The sequence below is a fragment of the Ambystoma mexicanum genome, chromosome 6q (genome assembly GCF_040938575.1).
Source record: "Ambystoma mexicanum isolate Mex_15411 chromosome 6q, UKY_AmexF1_1, whole genome shotgun sequence".
NCBI classification, from domain to species: domain Eukaryota; kingdom Metazoa; phylum Chordata; class Amphibia; order Caudata; family Ambystomatidae; genus Ambystoma; species Ambystoma mexicanum.
Window position 1 is genome coordinate 719907588 of NC_090937.1, and position 19217 is coordinate 719926804.

Sequence of the window (19217 nt, forward strand, 5' to 3'; positions counted from 1 at the left end):
CCAATACCTCAGTTACCGTAAAATCAGAGAAGTGGCAAAACAGAAATGGAGCGAATGGCCGGAGGAACCGGACGCGAATCCGAACCTGACCCTGTTGCACAACCTTGGAGATAGCTGGAAGCCAACTTCCAGGATATACGCCCAGCTGACTGATAGACATAATCCCAAGAGCGACACCCTAAAGAACTCATGGGAAACTGACCTGGGAGTAAGCCTTACGGAACACGAATCAGGGAGAATCCTACAGCATCCCAGAGAAGTCTCAAGAAATGGGAGATTCCGACTAATCCAACTAAATGTTCTCCACAGAACATACATGACCCCCAGCAGAATCGCCAAATTCAGCAGACCCCTGTCCCCGCTATGCCCCCGATGCAATTCAGAAGATGCAGGAATGGCTCATATGTTCTGGGGCTGCCCAAAGATACAGCACTTTTGGGCCAAAATCGAACAAGCATGTAGAAGAGCAGGCCTGACCCCGATATGCGTGGACCCCGAAGGAATGTTTGCTGGGTTCCTACCCACGGATAAGCAAGATCCGGCATATCTTCAAATTCATGGACATGGCCTGTATATTGGCCAAAAGGGCAATCGCTATGACATGGAAAACCTCAACCGGCCCCCGCTACACTAAATGGCTGAAGGACCTAGAACATTGGTCAGATGCGGAAACTACACTATGGGGGAAGGCGTAATCAAGTCTGGGAAAGGCCCAGTCATGACCTATGAAGCCTGGAAAACCCACCCACAAACCCTGGTCACAAGCTTGCCCCTAACTCCATGACAATCCGTTTTGCTCCACCCAGAAAACACACCTCCCTGATACGAACTGTGCACCCGCCCCGCCCCTCCCCACACTAGCTCCAGAAGCAGACATGGGACTGTGAAGACCTTCGTTGTTTATTTAAGTTATGTTACTTGTTATAAGTTTTCCCCTTTTTCCCTTCATCTCTCCCCTTTCCCCTATTTCACTGATAAATGCTATACATCTTTATGATTATTCAGAATGTAACTTGTTTTTGAAAATCTTAATAAAAACACTTTAAAATAAAATGAAAGCCTTCCTGGTGCACAGTATAATAATGAAGTAGCATTGTGTTAGGAGTGTAGTTAAGTTGTTCTTTGACCTTCGTTAGTGAGAAGAAGATGATCTCTGCAGCACCTATGTGATGGAAGACGGATGGACTGGGCTGGAACCAATGACCTGGCATCTCTTATGGAGCAGGCTGATCATGTATAGGTGCACACCAACCAGCCGCGTGGGTTTTCAATGTATACAATGACGTAACCTATGACACTGTGTCTCCTTATAAGATTCTGCTTGTAGCTTTTTTCTGCATAACGTTTTTGGCAGCAGAATTCTTTGCTGTTGGTCTCATCTTTGTGTGAGATAAAAACTTGTCATCCTTATAAGATCGCGTGGGCCTTTTTTCCCTAGGGGTTTGTATTTGTTTTGGTGTGACATTCAGGGGCGTGCCTTCAGCACTTAAGAGTGGAGGAGATGATTACTGCAGTGAACAGAGCAAGAAAGGGTCGAGAGGGGCCTGCGGACAAGAGAGGAATGCAGGGCAAGCTGTGCTTTAATTTAACAGGGTAACTTAAATAGCTATCTTTGCTAAAGCAAGTGTCAATTTAATTAGCAAACCTACAGAATTGATTAGCAAATTGCTATACGACCCTGCTTATTTTATGCCTTGCCACGAGAGAAAGGAACTAACCAAGTAGAGTAAACCAGGAGTTGGATGCTATAACCTTAATACTGAGTGTATTAGATTAGGAAAAGTTGTAATTATCAGTGGTCCCTACATAGGTTTACACACATTTTGCCCATCCTGACCGATTTAAGAATAGTTGGTGTTCCTCAGGCAAACTGTCCTGAGGATATGTAAATATCAGAGGGAGCCCATGTGTAAAAATCAGAGGGAGACCACTTCTGTGATTTGAGAGCTTAAAATACCATTGAGTTATCCCTCCTGACACTTTGGTATAGCTATTCTCTTTTGACATTTAGGTGAAACATCTGTCCCTGTAGGAGTTCATCCCACCGCCCTTTGTGTTAAAATGTGGGTGGTAACTGTACTTTTGTCTTGTGTGTTATGTTGGACACTTCATCGCAGATCAAACAGCTGATACGAGGCAGACTTCCAATCATGGAGAATAGGAACATTTATTTTTCATTACATATTAAAGCATGGCACTTGCAAAAGTAATACTCACACTTGTGTTGTAAATTTCCCCAAGGTATGTACATGCTTCTATTAGACTTTGGCCCATGTTGTTGCTTTTGGCAATTTCAATGAATTTTTCCAAGTACTGAATACTGTCAAGAATTTTTCCTTGACTGGAAAAGAAACACAATAAAGGTTACTACATTGGAGAAAACATTCAAAATTAGATACTAGTTCATACAAAGAAGTAGTAGCTAGAGCTTACCACTTACTGTTAAACAATTCACAATCAAACTAGCTTAGTGAATACAAATAAAAACAGATGTTAAAATATTTTGTCCAAAATATCTTTCTGCGATTCAGTTTAGATTGTCTGTATTTAAAGTAATGTTCTTTGGTGGAATGAGACATGGTGGTCAGAAACATATATATGGTATTAATACAGACTTTGCTAGCTGTATTTTATAGATATGATGTGAGGTAAGAGACAGCTGTGAGGTTCAGAACAAAATCAAAATTGATATGAGAGAATACAGAATTAAAAAAGAATATGGTATCAGCAAGGAGACATGAAACAATAAAACCTGACAGATTCCATTTTAAGCTGCCAAATTTGTTAAATGGTTTCTTGATACCAGTGAGTTCCATTGGGACACGATAAGACCAGTAAACAAGGGCAATCAAACTAAAACAGCGATAACATTTCCTATACAGTGGTTCTTTCCTTCGTCCAACAACCCTCCTTCAGAGGCTTGGCACTGCTCCTTTTCCCCATGAAATGGGCTCAATGGTGTTCAAAAGCAATGGCTAGAATGCCTTTTCACCAGTTCTCAAATTCTTCCAAAAAAGTTATTTCAGAGTATCTTTCAGTCTCTCCATGGTGTCACATTCTTTCTTGGAAGATTTAATTCTCCTTTATTGTCTATATTCTTGTTTCAAGGTAGGGGTATAAAGGTGGCAGAGTGGACATTCCCTGTCGTCTTTCTCTCCAAGCCATTAACTGGTTTCGTGCCTGCATCACTGCACTGTCCAAAGAGCCAAGCAGGAAAGAAGTCACCAATTAGGGTTAACATTTTGGGCAGTCGGCTCTTGGTATGAATTAGCTGAGTCAGAGGCACTGGGGGCTGCTTGTTAGGCCTCAGACTACCTTCTTGCAGGAAGGTCCTGAAACTATTGGTCTCGGTTGATTCTTGCTTTCCTCCATCCTGCTCCAACTTCTGCTTGTACCTACGGAACACTCTTTGAATTCTCTCTCTCCACCTTACCTCCTGATGTCTCCTGCCAGACCTCTGCAACGCATCGCCACATGCGTGTTTCTCCTCCTACCATACCCACACACCCCATCATTTGGGACGTGTGCTTCCCTCTCCACTTTCCTCCCTTTCCCCTCTTCCTCTCCAACTCCTCCACACTGCCATTCCTTGTCAACTCCTTCTTAACTTGTCTTTCAAATCATAGAAAGACCATTTGGAACCATAAGGTTTGGGAATGTTACACAAGTGGCTTGAATAGGGTTTATTATTCCCATTCTGTGAATCTCTTCCATCTTGCCTTGTCCCACTACTCTCCAGGCTCCTGGAATGTGGTAGGGATGCAACCTGATAATGGCCTCTGGTTTGGTCTGAATGATGTGTTCAGTCAAAGTAGTATGGACTGGCAAATGCAAAAACAATTCTATTTTCCTATGCATGATGTCCATGAGTTTGGTTTGCTGCACCAAGAACAGTGTATTCCCAATTATAATGTCTTCAATGCCAGACAGTTTCCGCACACAAAATATTTTCTGATATTCTGCATGTTCCGCTATGAGCAGACATTCAGAGAAGTCTGGTTCGGCTGCATTACCCAACATGGCCCTCCCAATGAGCCAGCATTCTGTTCACAATCATACGTTATGCCATTGCCTTGTCCTCTGGTTGGAACACCCAGAACTGGGTTCCTCTGTTGCAGTATGTTTCTAGGTTTTTGGCTGCTATGTCCTGCATGAACTGAGGATTTTGCGTTAGGTCATTACATACTTTACCAGGGTTCATTGCTCTTGCGGTTGTTGTTCTTATTTCCCTCAGAGTATATCCAGAAGAGTGCAGGTGTTTCACCCAAGTAGTAGCTTGACAAGGAAGGCCCAGTAACCAAATGGGGTTGGTATAACATGAGGATCAGACGCAGAACCATATCCCAATCCTTTCTCTTTGTCCCAATCATTTTAAAATCATTTATTGAATGGTCTGGTTAAACCTCTCCACTACGCCATCTGTTTGAGTATGATATACAAAAATCCATGTCTGCTTGCTTTGTAGAGTGTAGCAGAATTCTTTTTAAGAAAGGTGAAATATAGTTGCTTCCTTCATTTGTAATAGCTCACTGGGAAAACCGACACAAGAGAAGAATAGTCAGGCCGAGAGCATAGCTCGGGGGTAACAGTTTTTTCTTGGAAGCAAGACGAGGAGCAACACTGGTTCGAATCTCGGTCCCGCACTTAGCGGCTGGTCTATAGTGTTAAACGGGTTATAAAATATTAATTGTATAAGAATGTCTCACAATTGTGGGGTAGGAGTGGCCCTGTGAGGAATTCGACCATCCACACAGTGAGAGTGCGCTCGCCTGGGGTTTTTCTAAACTTTTTAATGAAATCGAATGATGGTAGATCAACCTCTGGAAAATATGTGGGGCTAACATGCACAAATTTCCTATGCTCCCTGCACGACTTTATTAGGCCCCTGTGTACTCTGGGTGGACACAGTCTGCTCTGTCATATTTAGGTGTCTCCCTGTTTGAACCTCAAGGATCCGTCATTCAGGTGGCCAGGACATGGCCATCGTTATTGGATCCAGTTCCTGGGCGTGGACCAGGGACGGAGGATCACCTGGAAGGGGGGTGCTCGGGGAGTGGGACACTGACGGGTGAGACATGGTATCCCCAGTCCTTTGACACCATTTTCCCATCCTCTCATGTATGCCATTCAAAACCACTACCCCCCACCTACCTTTTCTTTCTAACACGAACACTTTCGCACAGCACAAAAGACAATGGACTAACACCAGAGCCGTTTATCTGACATGACCCAATACAAGGGTCAGGCAAAGTCAGGCAATTGATCAGAATCACACACACCTGACACACCTTCCCCTTCCCCACAGGGATAAAAGGTGGAGCCAGAGAGCACAGTATGAGCACAGCAGACAGCACAACGAGACGGCTAAGCAGGCACAGTAGTTCAAACGAAGGAGAAAGGCGGCAGGAATCGAGAGAGTGGAGAGGAGAGAAGTGACCTTGCACTTTTCATCCCAGGCCCACAGAACCTTTGAGGAAGAAAGCCTAAGACTGCGAACAATAGCACAAGTGTCTTGCAGCAGATGTCAATGGTACACGGGGCAAGCCTATGCCGATAAGCAGAAGCGATTGAAGTTCCCGTGCCCGTGGTACCGACCTGGACTCCAGAAAAGCCAAAAGCCAAGCGGTTCATCACAGCCGGTGAGTCGAGGGGAGAATTGATAAGAACCGGGCTGTGTTGAGTGAGAGAATCGCAAATTGGTAAGTTTCAACCAAGTTCAAGGAACTGTGAACGAATTGTAAAAGTGTAAAGGGGAGACCAGCAGCAGAGGGAAATCGGCACCACGTGGGTGCTAACTCAAGCGACTCTGATCGCAGAGAAACTACAGATAGCAGCAGGCCATAGGAGGGCCAGTGGAATAGGTCAAAGTGGTCATACTGAGGATCAAGCAAAATCCCTGTGCAATCGATAGACTTTCATCTACAAACTGTGTGAAAGAAAGGGAAATGAATCCCACCAACATTGAATCGTGAATGTGAAGTTAGCAAGAGTGAATCCGACCAAGGGATGCTGATGAGAGGGGCAAAGTCTAAAGTCCTGAGAAACAGTGTGTTGACAGACGTGGACTTGGTGAGGGATATCCACTATGAACTGTTTGAAAAGACATTGAAAAGGAAGTGAATCCTGCTATAAAGAAGAGAAGGGTCCGAGCCCAACCGAGGGAGATCCAGAGATTTGAGAGGGGTCCAAGCCCGACGAGAGAGATCCAGGGGTGAAGCCCTGACCCAAGTATTGACAGTCAAGAGGGATCTAAGCCCGGCCGAGGGAAATCCAGGGGTGAAGCCATCATCCAAAGTTCCAAGAGAAAAAGAACTAAAATATAATTTGTAGGAATGCGATACATGAGGGGTCAGCGCCCAGAAGAGGGGGGACCCAGAGGTGAAGCCATTACCCTATGTGAAACTGTGGTAAATAATTGAGAAGGGTCAGCACCCAGAAGAGGGAGACACAGGGGTGAACCCATCACCCAGCGAACATTGTAAACTGAACTTTGTAAAAGGAACTTTTATTTGGTATATTGAGCACATTAGGCCCTCGAAGGCATGAGAATTTCGAAGGAAATGAGACTTGGCCATCAATGGTCCTGAGAGCTGCCAATTGAACTGTCATCTCGTGCTGGAGAAGCCCAAGACTGTACTGTGCTCCAAGCTCCCATCTTACCCCATGTCCAAAACATGGGGAAGGGAGATGTCATGATCTCTGCTTCCAAAAGGTCAGGGTTTTCCCAACTCCCTTGGAAGCAGATCCATAACCCAGGTTCCGAGTGCCAACCAGTCCCAATTGGGACCTTTTGGACCCAGTCCTGGCGCCAGTGGCACCAGGCTCATAAATATGCCCAGTCCCAGCGCTGGAAGCGCCGGGCTCATAATGCTTGGGTGGACTTACCTGCAGCAGACCATGCTGCTTACTTGCCTGCCAGTTGAGCCTCTGATCCTCTTCTGTTTGGAACTACTTTTCCTGTTGGGTGGGGCTGGAGCCACTCCCTAGATTTAGAACACTGGAACTCTTCTAGAAGGCAGGAACTCTTTTTTTACCAGGAACTCTTTTCTTACTTAGGCGTGGCTGTGGAAGGAGACACCTAAGCACTACAGGAGGCTATTTAAACCACACCCGGTGGATGAATCTTGCTTTGCGTTATTCTGCACCCTCTGCAGCAGAACGCTCATCGTGTCTTCTGCATCCGGTCCTGGGCCTAAGGAAAAAGGCTTACCATCCTGAATCTAGTCTTCAGCAACACCTATAAAGACAAGAAAGAACAGGTTAGCATTCCGGCATCTGAAAGGCAAAGGCTTACCTACTCTTCGTGCGCTCCGGAGGCCGTCGGCGCTGCATCTCGCATCTGAAAGACAAAACAAGGTGCGTTTAAAGACATTGGGGAACTTTAATACTCACGTGCCATTACTCCTTTCCACATCTAACCCAGTGGGTATCCTGGCACCCTGCAGCCGCTCCGAACTTGTACCTGCAAAATAAAAAGACAGTTAGAGCGCTTTGTGAAGCTGGCAACTAACGCTTACTTACGTGCTTCCAGGCGCTTCTATTCATCACACGGGCTCCATCTTCAACTCACTTCAGCCCGTCATCCGCCATCGCCGGAACCCTGCAAAACAAGAGACATCATTATTAAAGACTTTAAAGACATTTGAGTTACTCGAAACTTACCGTTCGTGCAGTAAACGACGGACAGCAGTCCTCTGAAGTCAAGAGGCCTGCGCTACCTATCCAGTGAAGAAACTGGCTACAGCACCCTGCCCCGAGGCAGATGGAGAGCTCGGCATTCACTTACCTAAGGTGAGAGCGTTAACCTGTGGGGGTCTACAGGAGAGGAGAAGAGGAAAGAGATAGGGACACCCCAATAACCCCAGTTCATTAACCCCGTATTTTCTATCTGCAGACATCTTACTCTGCACTTCAGGCATACAGGGCACAGAGGTCCAGCCCAAAGAGCCAACCGGGTGCTGCACATCACCTTTGAAGATACGGTAGTCGCCCAGTCAAGACCGGCGCCTCTGCGAGAATCAGGTGAGCGTTACAGAACGCAAAGCCTACCGCAAAACTCTCGCCCAGGCGCTATGGAAACCTCGGATACTGACCACCTAGCCCGGTTACTTGGGGAACTAAGGGCAGAAGTGCATGCAGCTCGTCAGGAAACGAACGCTCTAAGAAGGGAACTAATTATTTCCAAGGAGAGAACAGATGATCTTGCTAGACAATTGCTACAGTCACAACCCGGACAGACCCCGCTACCCGCATCAGGGGCAAATCTTCCTTCAACATCCTCTATGAATCCAGTGCAGATCAACCTACCTGGGAATGTACCTCTGGCTCCGCCCGAACGATTTTCTGGTGACCCAAAGAGGTTTGCGGTATTTATCAATCAGTGCCGGTTGCACTTCTTATGCCGGCCAGCAGCCTTTCCAACTGATCAAGCTAAAGTAGCTTTTGTACTTTCGTACCTTAGTGGCAATGCGGCAGACTGGTCGATCCCTCTAGTTAATCAAGATGATCCGGTTCTCCATGATTTTCAAGCCTTTCAGCTTAGTATGGAAAAACTGTTCGAAAGACATGCACAGGGGCAGGCCTTGGACAATGAGCTTCTTTCGTTGCGACAGGGTAATCAAGACCTTTTGGCTTATATTGCATCTTTCAATAGACTAATAGTGGAAACACAATGGCCTGAGGACAAAAGGATTACGCTGTTTTATAGAGGTCTATGTGGAGAGCTCAAAGACGTTTTAGCCCAAGTAGTGAATCCCCCACAAGACTGTTCGGATTATATAGACTTGGTCGTTCAAATAGATCACAGACTGCAGAACAGGAAGGCCGATCGTTACAAGTTTGATGCTCGAGTATTTTCCAAACCGCCAACTCCTTCCAAAGGAGTAGACTCCAGGGAACCCATGCAAATAGGGGGTCTGAAAGGTCCTCTAACACAAAGGGAGCGGGAAAGGAGAAAACAGTTGCAATTATGCCTATATTGCGGAAACTCAGGGCACTTTCTTCGAGACTGTCCGGTGAAACCTGCCAAGAAGGCAGTAGGAGCTGCAGTTACCACAGTTACAAACTCTGAGCAGGGAAACGACCTCGCCCGACAAGAATAGAGGTCCTCTTGCCGAGCGTGAAAACCAGTTCCGTGACCTCGCATTTCGTGATACCTATGGTCCTCATTAGCCCTGATAATCCGGGTCGATTACTTGCAATTGAAGCTTACGTCGACAGCGGTGCCATCGGCAATTATGTGGATCATGAAATGGTTTTGAGGATGAATCTAACTCTTTGTCCCAAGGCTGTAAAGGACGTCATTACTACGGTGGATGGTACGGAGATAGCTTCCGGGCCAGTAACGCACACCACTCAAGAGGTGACGCTAGTAAGTCAAGATGGACACCATGAGAAGATCGTGTTCGATGTGATCAAGGCCCCTCAGTTCCAGATTATTCTAGGAATACCTTGGTTAGAGAAACACAATCCTCTGATCGATTGGCGAGCAAGAACGGTCCAGTTTCCAGAATGTGTCTCTACGTGTCACCCTCCACCTGGTGTTGCACTGGCAGCAATTTCTTCAGAGACTCCCCAGTTACCTCCCGAATACCTAGAATACCAAGATGTTTTCCGGAAGGAGCAGGCTAACTCTCTACCTCCTCATATGTCTTATGACTGCCAGATAGACCTGATACCTGGATCTACTCCTCCTTGTAGTAGAATGTATGCCCTCACCGAGCCTGAGAACCTTCACCTTCGACAATACCTGGATCAATACCTGGCAAATGGGTTTATTCGTCCCTCCAAGTCCCCTGCCTCTTCAGCTTTGTTCTTCGTTCCAAAAAAGGAAGGAGACCTTAGAACTTGTATCGATTATCGCTCCCTGAACCAGATCACCGTTAAGAATAGATATCCGTTACCTTTGATCCCTGAACTCCTGGACCTAGTCAGAAAAGCATGCATATATACAAAGCTGGATCTTAGAGGAGCTTACCACTTGGTACGAGTAAAAGAGGGCGATGAATGGAAGACGGCCTTCCGCACCAAGTATGGGCTATTTGAATATCAGGTCATGCCCTTTGGACTTTGCAATGCCCCGGCCGCCTTTCAATATTTTATGAACGATGTCCTCAGAGAGCTCATAGATGTGTGTGTTGTTGTTTACATCGACGACATTCTCGTTTATTCTTCATCGGAATCTGAACATCGGAAACACGTGAAAATGGTCCTCGAAAGATTGCGTCAACACAAACTTTTCGCTAAGTTGGAAAAATGTGTTTTCAACGTGACTGAAGTTGAATTCTTGGGATTCATATTATCACCTGGCGGAGTGCGTATGGATTCAAAGAAGGTCGATGCAGTTCTCAAATGGCCATCACCATCCTCCGTAAAAGGTGTGCAAAGCATGTTAGGCTTCGCTAACTTTTACCGCAGGTTTATCCCCGAGTTCTCTCGAATAGTCCAGCCCATCACTGCCTTGTTAAAGAAAAACAAACGTTTTGAATGGTCTACCGAGGCGGAACAAGCTTTCCAGGATTTGAAGACTAAATTTATCTCTGCACCAATCTTAAAACACCCTCGCCCCGAACTCCCCTATATCGTGGAAACTGATGCTTCAAGCCTTGCCATGGGGGCAGTTCTATCACAAAAGGACCCGGTAACCAATCAGTTGCATCCCGTGGCATTTTGGTCCCGCAAATTCTCGCCTCCTGAAGTCAATTACACGATTACTGACAAGGAACTTCTGGCTATCAAGTCTGCCTTTCAGGCTTGGCGGCATTATCTGCTGGGGGCCCGACACACAGTAACTGTGATTACGGATCACCGAAACCTGCAATATTTGAAAACCGCAAAAGCCCAATCCTCTAGACAACTCCGTTGGGCATTATTCTTTGCCGAGTTTGACTTCATAATTACCTATCGACCTGGTACCAAGAACGGTAAAGCCGATGCCCTTTCTCGGATGGGAGTGGAAGAACACTTGATCAACCCTAAACCTGTACCAATCATTCCCGAACAAAGAATTCTGGGTGTAATCACCACAGAATCCATAGAGGAAGTTAAGGATAAAGCCAGGCAACTTGTAACTCCAGCAGACATACAGAATTGGCATCTGCAGGGAAAGGACTTTGCAGTAAAGGACAATTTATTGTATTTCCAAGAACGGTTATACCTACCCAGCACAGATTTACAGAAAAAAGTAATCTCTTGTTATCACGACTCTTTAATGGAAGGTCATCCCGGTATAGCCAAGACCTCAGAAAAGATCAAGCGCTACTTCTGGTGGCCGTCTTGGAAAAAAGATATCAGAGACTTTATAATGTCCTGTGGAGTATGCGCCCAAAACAAGAGTCAAAAGGAAAGACCAGCAGGCCTCTTACGCCCTATTGACATCCCACCTCGCCCTTGGCATACGCTTTCTATGGACTTCATCACCGATCTACCTCCATGCTCCGGATACAATACTATTCTAGTAATCGTGGACTTATTCTCCAAGATGGTGCATTTCATTCCGCTCAAAGGCTTGCCAACAGCAGCAACTCTGGCCCGAGAATTTCTCGAAAACATCGTCCGACTGCACGGTTTTCCTTCGGTTCTAATTTCGGATCGAGGTAGTCAATTTATTTCTCATTTTTGGCGAAGTTGCTGTCGGTCGGCTCAAATTGATGTGAGACTATCGACCAGTCACCACCCTCAGACCGACGGACAAACCGAGAGGACCAATCAAACTCTGGAACAGTATTTACGCTGCATGCTGCAACAAACTGAAAAAACTTGGAAAGACATCCTTTGCATAGCCGAATATGCCTACAATAACTCTGTCCATTCGGGAACTGGGAAAACCCCGTTTTTTCTTTTGTACGGCAGTCACCCTCGAACCTCGGAGTTGGATCCCCTCCAAGATCTTGAAACACCAGCAGTAGACTACCTGCATTCTACAATCACCCAAGCCTTTAAGGAAGCTGTTTCTCACCTTCAAAGGGCTAAAGAACAATACAAGAAAGGAGCAGATCAACATCGGAAGGAAGCCCCTCACTATCAAGTAGGGGATCAAGTCTGGTTATCCACCAGATATCTATCTCTAAAAGGGCCACGCACATTCAACCCAAGATACCTTGGTCCCTATTCCATCACTACCATAGTAAACCCAGTAGCGGTCAAGTTGGACTTGCCCCCGCACATGAAGATACATCCGGTCTTCCACGTCTCTCTATTAAAACCCGTGCAACCTCAAACCCGACTAACCAAATCTCCAAAACCTATCCTAGTTGATGGAGAACTCGAGTTTGAAGTCAAAAGCATTCTGGACTCCAAGATCTCCAAATCTAAACTATTCTACCTAATTGACTGGAAAGGCTACGGCCCCCAAGAGAGAACCTGGGAACCTGCTGAATATGTCCACGCTCCTCGCCTAATCAAAAGATTTCACCGAACATTTCCTGACAAGCCAAAACCCCCGGAGAAGCCCGGTTTGGGAGGGGCCTTGAGGGGGGGTACTGTCATGATCTCTGCTTCCAAAAGGTCAGGGTTTTCCCAACTCCCTTGGAAGCAGATCCATAACCCAGGTTCCGAGTGCCAACCAGTCCCAATTGGGACCTTTTGGACCCAGTCCTGGCGCCAGTGGCACCAGGCTCATAAATATGCCCAGTCCCAGCGCTGGAAGCGCCGGGCTCATAATGCTTGGGTGGACTTACCTGCAGCAGACCATGCTGCTTACTTGCCTGCCAGTTGAGCCTCTGATCCTCTTCTGTTTGGAACTACTTTTCCTGTTGGGTGGGGCTGGAGCCACTCCCTAGATTCAGAACACTGGAACTCTTCTGGAAGGCAGGAACTCTTTTTTTACCAGGAACTCTTTTCTTACTTAGGCGTGGCTGTGGAAGGAGACACCTAAGCACTACAGGAGGCTATTTAAACCACACCCGGTGGATGAATCTTGCTTTGCGTTATTCTGCACCCTCTGCAGCAGAACGCTCATCGTGTCTTCTGCATCCGGTCCTGGGCCTAAATAAAAAGGCTTACCATCCTGAATCCAGTCTTCAGCAACACCTATAAAGACAAGAAAGAACAGGTTAGCATTCCGGCATCTGAAAGGCAAAGGCTTACCTACTCTTCGTGCGCTCCGGAGGTCTTCACACTGCATTCCGGCATCTGAAAGACAAAAGCTTACCAACTCTTCGCACGCTCCGGAGGCCGTCGGCGCTGCATCTCGCATCTGAAAGACAAAACAAGGTGCGTTTAAAGACATTGGGGAACTTTAATACTCACGTGCCATTACTCCTTTCCACATCTAACCCAGTGGGTATCCTGGCACCCTGCAGCCGCTCCGAACTTGTACCTGCAAAATAAAAAGACAGTTAGAGCGCTTTGTGAAGCTGGCAACAAGCGCTTACTTACGTGCTTCCAGGCGCTTCTATTCATCACACGGGCTCCATCTTCAACTCACTTCAGCCCGTCATCCGCCATCGCCGGAACCCTGCAAAACAAGAGACATCATTATTAAAGACTTTAAAGACATTTGAGTTACTCGAAACTTACCGTTCGTGCAGTAAACGACGGACAGCAGTCCTCTGAAGTCAAGAGGCCTGCGCTACCTATCCAGTGAAGAAACTGGCTACAGCACCCTGCCCCGAGGCAGATGGAGAGCTCGGCATTCACTTACCTAAGGTGAGAGCGTTAACCTGTGGGGGTCTACAGGAGAGGAGAAGAGGAAAGAGATAGGGACACCCCAATAACCCCAGTTCATTAACCCCGTATTTTCTATCTGCAGACATCTTACTCTGCACTTCAGGCATACAGGGCACAGAGGTCCAGCCCAAAGAGCCAACCGGGTGCTGCACATCACCTTTGAAGATACGGTAGTCGCCCAGTCAAGACCGGCGCCTCTGCGAGAATCAGGTGAGCGTTACAGGAGATCCAGGCTACCGCATCCAGACATATTATTTGAGAACACTTCTTTCTTTTCTTGAGAACTATGCCACAGCCCTTTTTTGTATTAGTAGTAAGGTTTGGCAATAGGTTTCTTAGTCTAGGCCCTTTTATTTGATACAACGCCACTAGGGCTGCCTTATTTTTCATTTGATGGTTGATGCTTGCTCCCATCTTAGATTTAGATTGGGCGTTTTTCAACCTGCATACAGAATTCAATGTTCAATAAACACCCTTGAACTGTGTCAGTCTTACTTGTTGCCACCATGAGTTCCTTACAGATATGGCAGCCAGGAGCACACCATGTCATCTCAGAAGGGGAGGACCAAAACTTCCCCTGCCATGGCCAGCCTAATTAACTAACAAAGGCTCCATGGTTCCATTCTGTCCTTTTGTTGAACCCAGTAGCTGGTGGCAGCATGTGCATACTAATCAGAGTTTAAATCAAACAGGCCCACATGGGGCCTGACTGCAAAGGCCAATAAAGGAGACGGGAAACCCCAAACACCCTTTCATGTGCACTGTGTCAACCTGATGCCAGCTCCCACCTTCAGTATCGACTGACAGTGAAATTCATGTCTAACACTGGATGTAAACAGTAGTCATCCCGGCAAGGAGACCCCATTCAGAAGGTAGCAGTATGTGGTTTGACAGAGACAGAAGGTCTGGTCTTGCTGCAGCTTCAAGGGAGACCTGCCACTTTACCCAGGAACCACAGAGAGCACCATTAACCAAAGAGACCCTTTGCAACAGACAGGAAGATGGGGGGACTTAGTATTACATATTTTCACCCCTTTACCTTTTCTGTTGCAAAGCACTCTGGTTATGACCTCACGCATAAAGGAGATTGTTGGTGGGAACCCAGGGTTGGTTCATTAAGTTAGGCTTAGCCTACACCAATCACTGTGGCTCATTTGGCTATAAAGAGGGCTGAGACCCTCTTTTGGCAGATCATCTGAAGACTTTGCAAGGAGTAGCAAGAAGAACGCATCATTGGACCCAAGCTGAAGGTACAGTCTGTCTTACATCTTCCGCCAGCGAAGGAAGGCCAGAACCTCCAAAGAGGCAGGCAAGATACGCCCCCTAAACATCTCCAGGGAACAGAGGGAGATACCAAATCCAGAGGAACATCTGCAGCTCCAGAACTGGTACCCAGCAAGCACACAGCATGCTCTGCTAGGCTCTGCAGAAAGCTTACTAGGTGGGAAGTGCCAGAGAGTCTCTGAACCAAACCAAGGACAAGGTAGCTGCCTGCACCACTCTCCTCAGCTTTGGGCCGTGCGCCTTAAAGGATGGCACAAGCCCAGAGAAAAAGCTAGGAGGAGGGCATCAACAAGCATCTACCGGCATATGCCTTAAAGGACATTTGCCACCCAGTCGAGCCCATCGAGCTGCAACCGACTGCAACGCTGACTGGTACGCTGCAGTCGCTAAAGCCATCCGAGACACCTCAACCTGTGCTTTATAACCCCAACCCGCTGTGTAGGCCAGCCTGCAGCCTTCCACCCAGCTTCGCTCGCCGAACTGCCTGCCGCAGTTGTCTCTGATCTTGAACTCTGTTGCAGAAGTTGTAAAGCGTCCTATAACCGACTCGACCCTGTCGAGCACCAAGAACACCTACAGTACAATGTACATTGTGGTTCTGTCCCCCGGTCCTTCTCTGAAGGCCCCTAGAGACATTTTAAGACCCATTGCTCCCTTTGTGCTGGAACCAAGTATCCTTGAAGTATTGAGATTAATTACTATACCAACTACCCTCCTGTCAGTATCCAGAGTGTATCCCTTTTCCTTCTTTGAAACTGTATCCTCTACGTTTCTTAACAGGGCGGGTTGTATTTTGTAGTGTACTAGAACTGTCTGTTATTATAATAATAAAGTAGATATTTTGATACAACCTTGACTGGACTGTTCCCTTTATCGTTGAGTAATAATTGTATTTTTGCTGTGTTGCAACTAACCAACGATCCACGACCTTTCAGAGATAAGCCTGACATTCCGTCCATGTTATCAAAATGGGACAAGGAAGTTTATAATTTGCTTGTGTTTCCAATCTGTTCAGATCTCTTCTGATGTACTAAAGATGTGGGGCTGATTGATGGTTTAGAAACAGATATTCATCCCTGGACCACTAGAGCCCGGGAAGTTGATTCGTCGCAGCCCCATAACAGGAGCACCACTGGGTGATGGGTAGCATAATCAAGAAAGACAACATGTATCGGAGTGCCTGGCTGGAGGAATCTAATGGCCCGATCAAGTCAATGCCACACCAGAAAAAGAGCTTATTGCTCAAGGGCATTTCATGGAAGGTGCCTTTGCAACCACTGCCTTACCCTTTAGTTGACATGTAGGGCAGCTCTGACAATATTGATTGACTTCGGGGAACCCCTATAACCAATAAAGCCATGGCAGATATTTCTGTTAGGTTTTCTCTGCACATTGATGGCTCTGTCTCAGATCATTATTGGCCATTTGTAGAACATTCTCTTGGAAAAGCAACAACAGCTTTCATTTTGGGAGCATGGGTTGGTGATGTACCACTCCATAATATGATCCTTGCACACTTGGCTTCTTTTCTTGTTCAGCACTTTCCAGGGCATATCAGGGCCCGATTGATTTACATTTCGAAAGCGATTCACTGAGGTTCATACACCAGGCCCTCCTTTCTTGCCTGCTATTAGAGTTGGGTCTGTTTGGGAACCTTATTTCCTCCCAAGCAGAAGGGACGTTCGTCCAACACCCTTGTTATACCATGTAGTCAACAGCATTAAACTTGGCTATGTCAGAACCCTATTACACAGACTTGAACACGACCAGTAGGATGGATGCTCTCACCTTCAATGTTTTAGGTACTACCTATAGGGAGTGCGGCGGGTCGGATGAAGGAGTCAGACACTTGAAGGACAGGTTAGTGGTTTTTAATGAAATTATATAGATACGGCCGAACTTTCCCCATCGCTAAAGGGTTCACCATACCTATCTAAAAGAACAAAGGGTGCTCATCAGTCGTCAGGAAGTCCTCAAATAAAACTTTCCTTAGTCCAAACCTAACTGTACCTGACCCTACCACTAAAATAAACAACATAGACTTATCCAAGAGAAGATCCTTATTTGGTTGGTGATTTCTACAATAGTCTCCGGATGAAATGTCTCTGTTTCACCCATTTCCTCTCTTTATAATCTCCTCCAATAAAGCCTGGATATCTCCTCCATGCGCCCTTTTAATTCTTGGATAACACTCCTGGATTGGGCGCTTACTTTAAGGGTATGTCGTGGCCAACAAGTCTTTAAATACATTTGCTCACTCTGGTCTCTTGCGTTATTGTCTCTCAATTGACCATTGGTTAGATTACGTGGGACTTCATCACCTTGTATAATGTCTCTTTCCTGGGATCTTACTTTAGTGCTGTCTCGTCTATTCTCATACTCTCTTGGCTTATGAGACCATATCCCTTCTTCCCAGGGTATTTATTTAAATTTTATTTATTTCTTTTATTATGACATTTATTGATAGCACCCATGACCCAGAAGTATCACAGCGCTAGATTACATTGGTTACAAAAATGAAAGAAAAGAAGAGGAAATAAAAATAAAAACATGGTACAGAATCATGGTAAGGAACCAGTTAGAAAAAATCACTTGGTTACAGAGGAGCGCAGGAACGGTAAAGAATTAGTCATATTTATTAAACCGAGCAGTTGAGTTTTTGGAAGAAGATCAAGTAAGATAGCTCATCCTGTAAGGATGTGGGAGCGCGTTCCTTAAGGACGTGGGCAGTGCGTTCCATAAGGTAGGAGCTAAGGCAGTGAAACTAGCACCTCCAGGTCTTTATCTGGTGAATCTAGGAGTCACAAGGGAGAAGGATGTGGAGGATCGCAGGAAGCGTGAATGGTTTTTGGATAGGCGCAAGGTATATAGAAGCAGTCTTATGGATGAACCGGTGGGGGATAGAGAGGATCTTGAACTCAATATGTGCTTTGACTGGCAGCCAGTGAGCTTAACGTCTGACCCGAGATATATGGTCGGATTTATTCCGGCCCCAAATTGCTTGAAGGGCCTTGTTTTGGATCACTTGTAGTTTAGCTACATTTTTGGGGGAGGTTCCTGCGAGGATTATGTTGCAGTAGTCCAGTTTACTCCCTATGATGGCTCTGGCAAGGGTGAGGCAGCTCTCAAGGGAAAGGAATTTTCTCGAGATGTCAATGAGCTTAGTACAGTAGGCTGCAGAAGAGGAAAACGCTTTGACGTGTTTGTGCATGGCGAGTTCAGAGTCAAGGTGGGCTCCTTGAATTTTGACAGAGCTAGAAACAGGTGTAATCTTTCCGTCGAAAGAGAAGGAGGCGAAGGACGGGTCAAGGAGTTTAAGGCGATGGGGGGAGCCTATGATGAGGAGCTCTGTTTTACCATCATTTAGGCATAGGTGGTGGGTGGCAAACCATGCATGAAGGATGCTGTAAACTCGGTTGATATTGGCGGAGTCAAGATCATGGTGACCTGTGAGTTTGAGAAGTACTTGTGTGTCGTCAGCGTAGTTAGTGTAGGGAATAGGTTTGGTGTACATATTATATAGGGTGGGTGAGTGGCATGACCCTTGTTGGACCCCATAGGAGACGGGGATAGGATCGGCTGCTTCCAACCCTGCGAAGATCCTTGAGGTTTGTTTTCTCAGGAATGAGTTGATCCATTTGGCGGCATCGATTGAGAGGTTGAAGGTGGAGGTGAGGCAGTGACATAGGATATCGTGATCCATGAGATCAAATGCTGCAGATAAGTCAAGTAAAAGGAGGATGGCAAGATCCCCTGCGTCAAGGATGTTGTCCAACTGAATCACGAGGTCCAGGAGGGCTGACCCCGTGCTATGTTTGGGTTTGAAAGCTGATTCACATGTGCCAAGAAGGTTATGGGTTTCCAGGTGGGTCTGGATCTGTGTGTAGGTGGTACGGTCCAGAATTATCAGGAGGTATGGTACTGTGGTGATGGGCCGGTAGTTAGCAGGGAGGCTAGGGTCAAGCAAGGGTTTGTTGAGGAGGGGGGGTGACCCAAGCTTCTTTGACAGAGTTAGGAACTTTGGTGGAGGTAAAGGAGGCATTGATACATTGGGCGATGATGGGTGCAAGGGGGGGTGGCACACATCTTAATAAGGTGTGAAGGAAGAGGTCTCCTTTTTTTAAGGCGACTGATGGTGGGGAGCACTTAGCCGGCGAGACGGGGGGAAGAGGTGAAAGAGGGGACGGTGGGCTCCGCAGGGGCGATAGGGGCTGTGGTAGGTGCAGTGTTAGTAGGCAACGCTGACTTTTCTAAAGATGTTTTCT

General features: G+C 46.5%; 1 protein-coding gene across 2 annotated transcripts in view; it reads right to left on the reverse strand.

Moving 5' to 3' along the window:
* Window positions 1-19217, reverse strand: part of TTC29 (tetratricopeptide repeat domain 29) — a 1778411-nt gene that overhangs the window by 392648 nt on the left and 1366546 nt on the right. For both annotated transcript variants that reach the window (XM_069631241.1, XM_069631242.1), the window contains exon 9: window positions 2218-2341. In XM_069631241.1, coding sequence (XP_069487342.1) covers window positions 2218-2341 — 124 coding nt within the window. The remainder of the gene's footprint in view (window positions 1-2217; window positions 2342-19217) is intronic.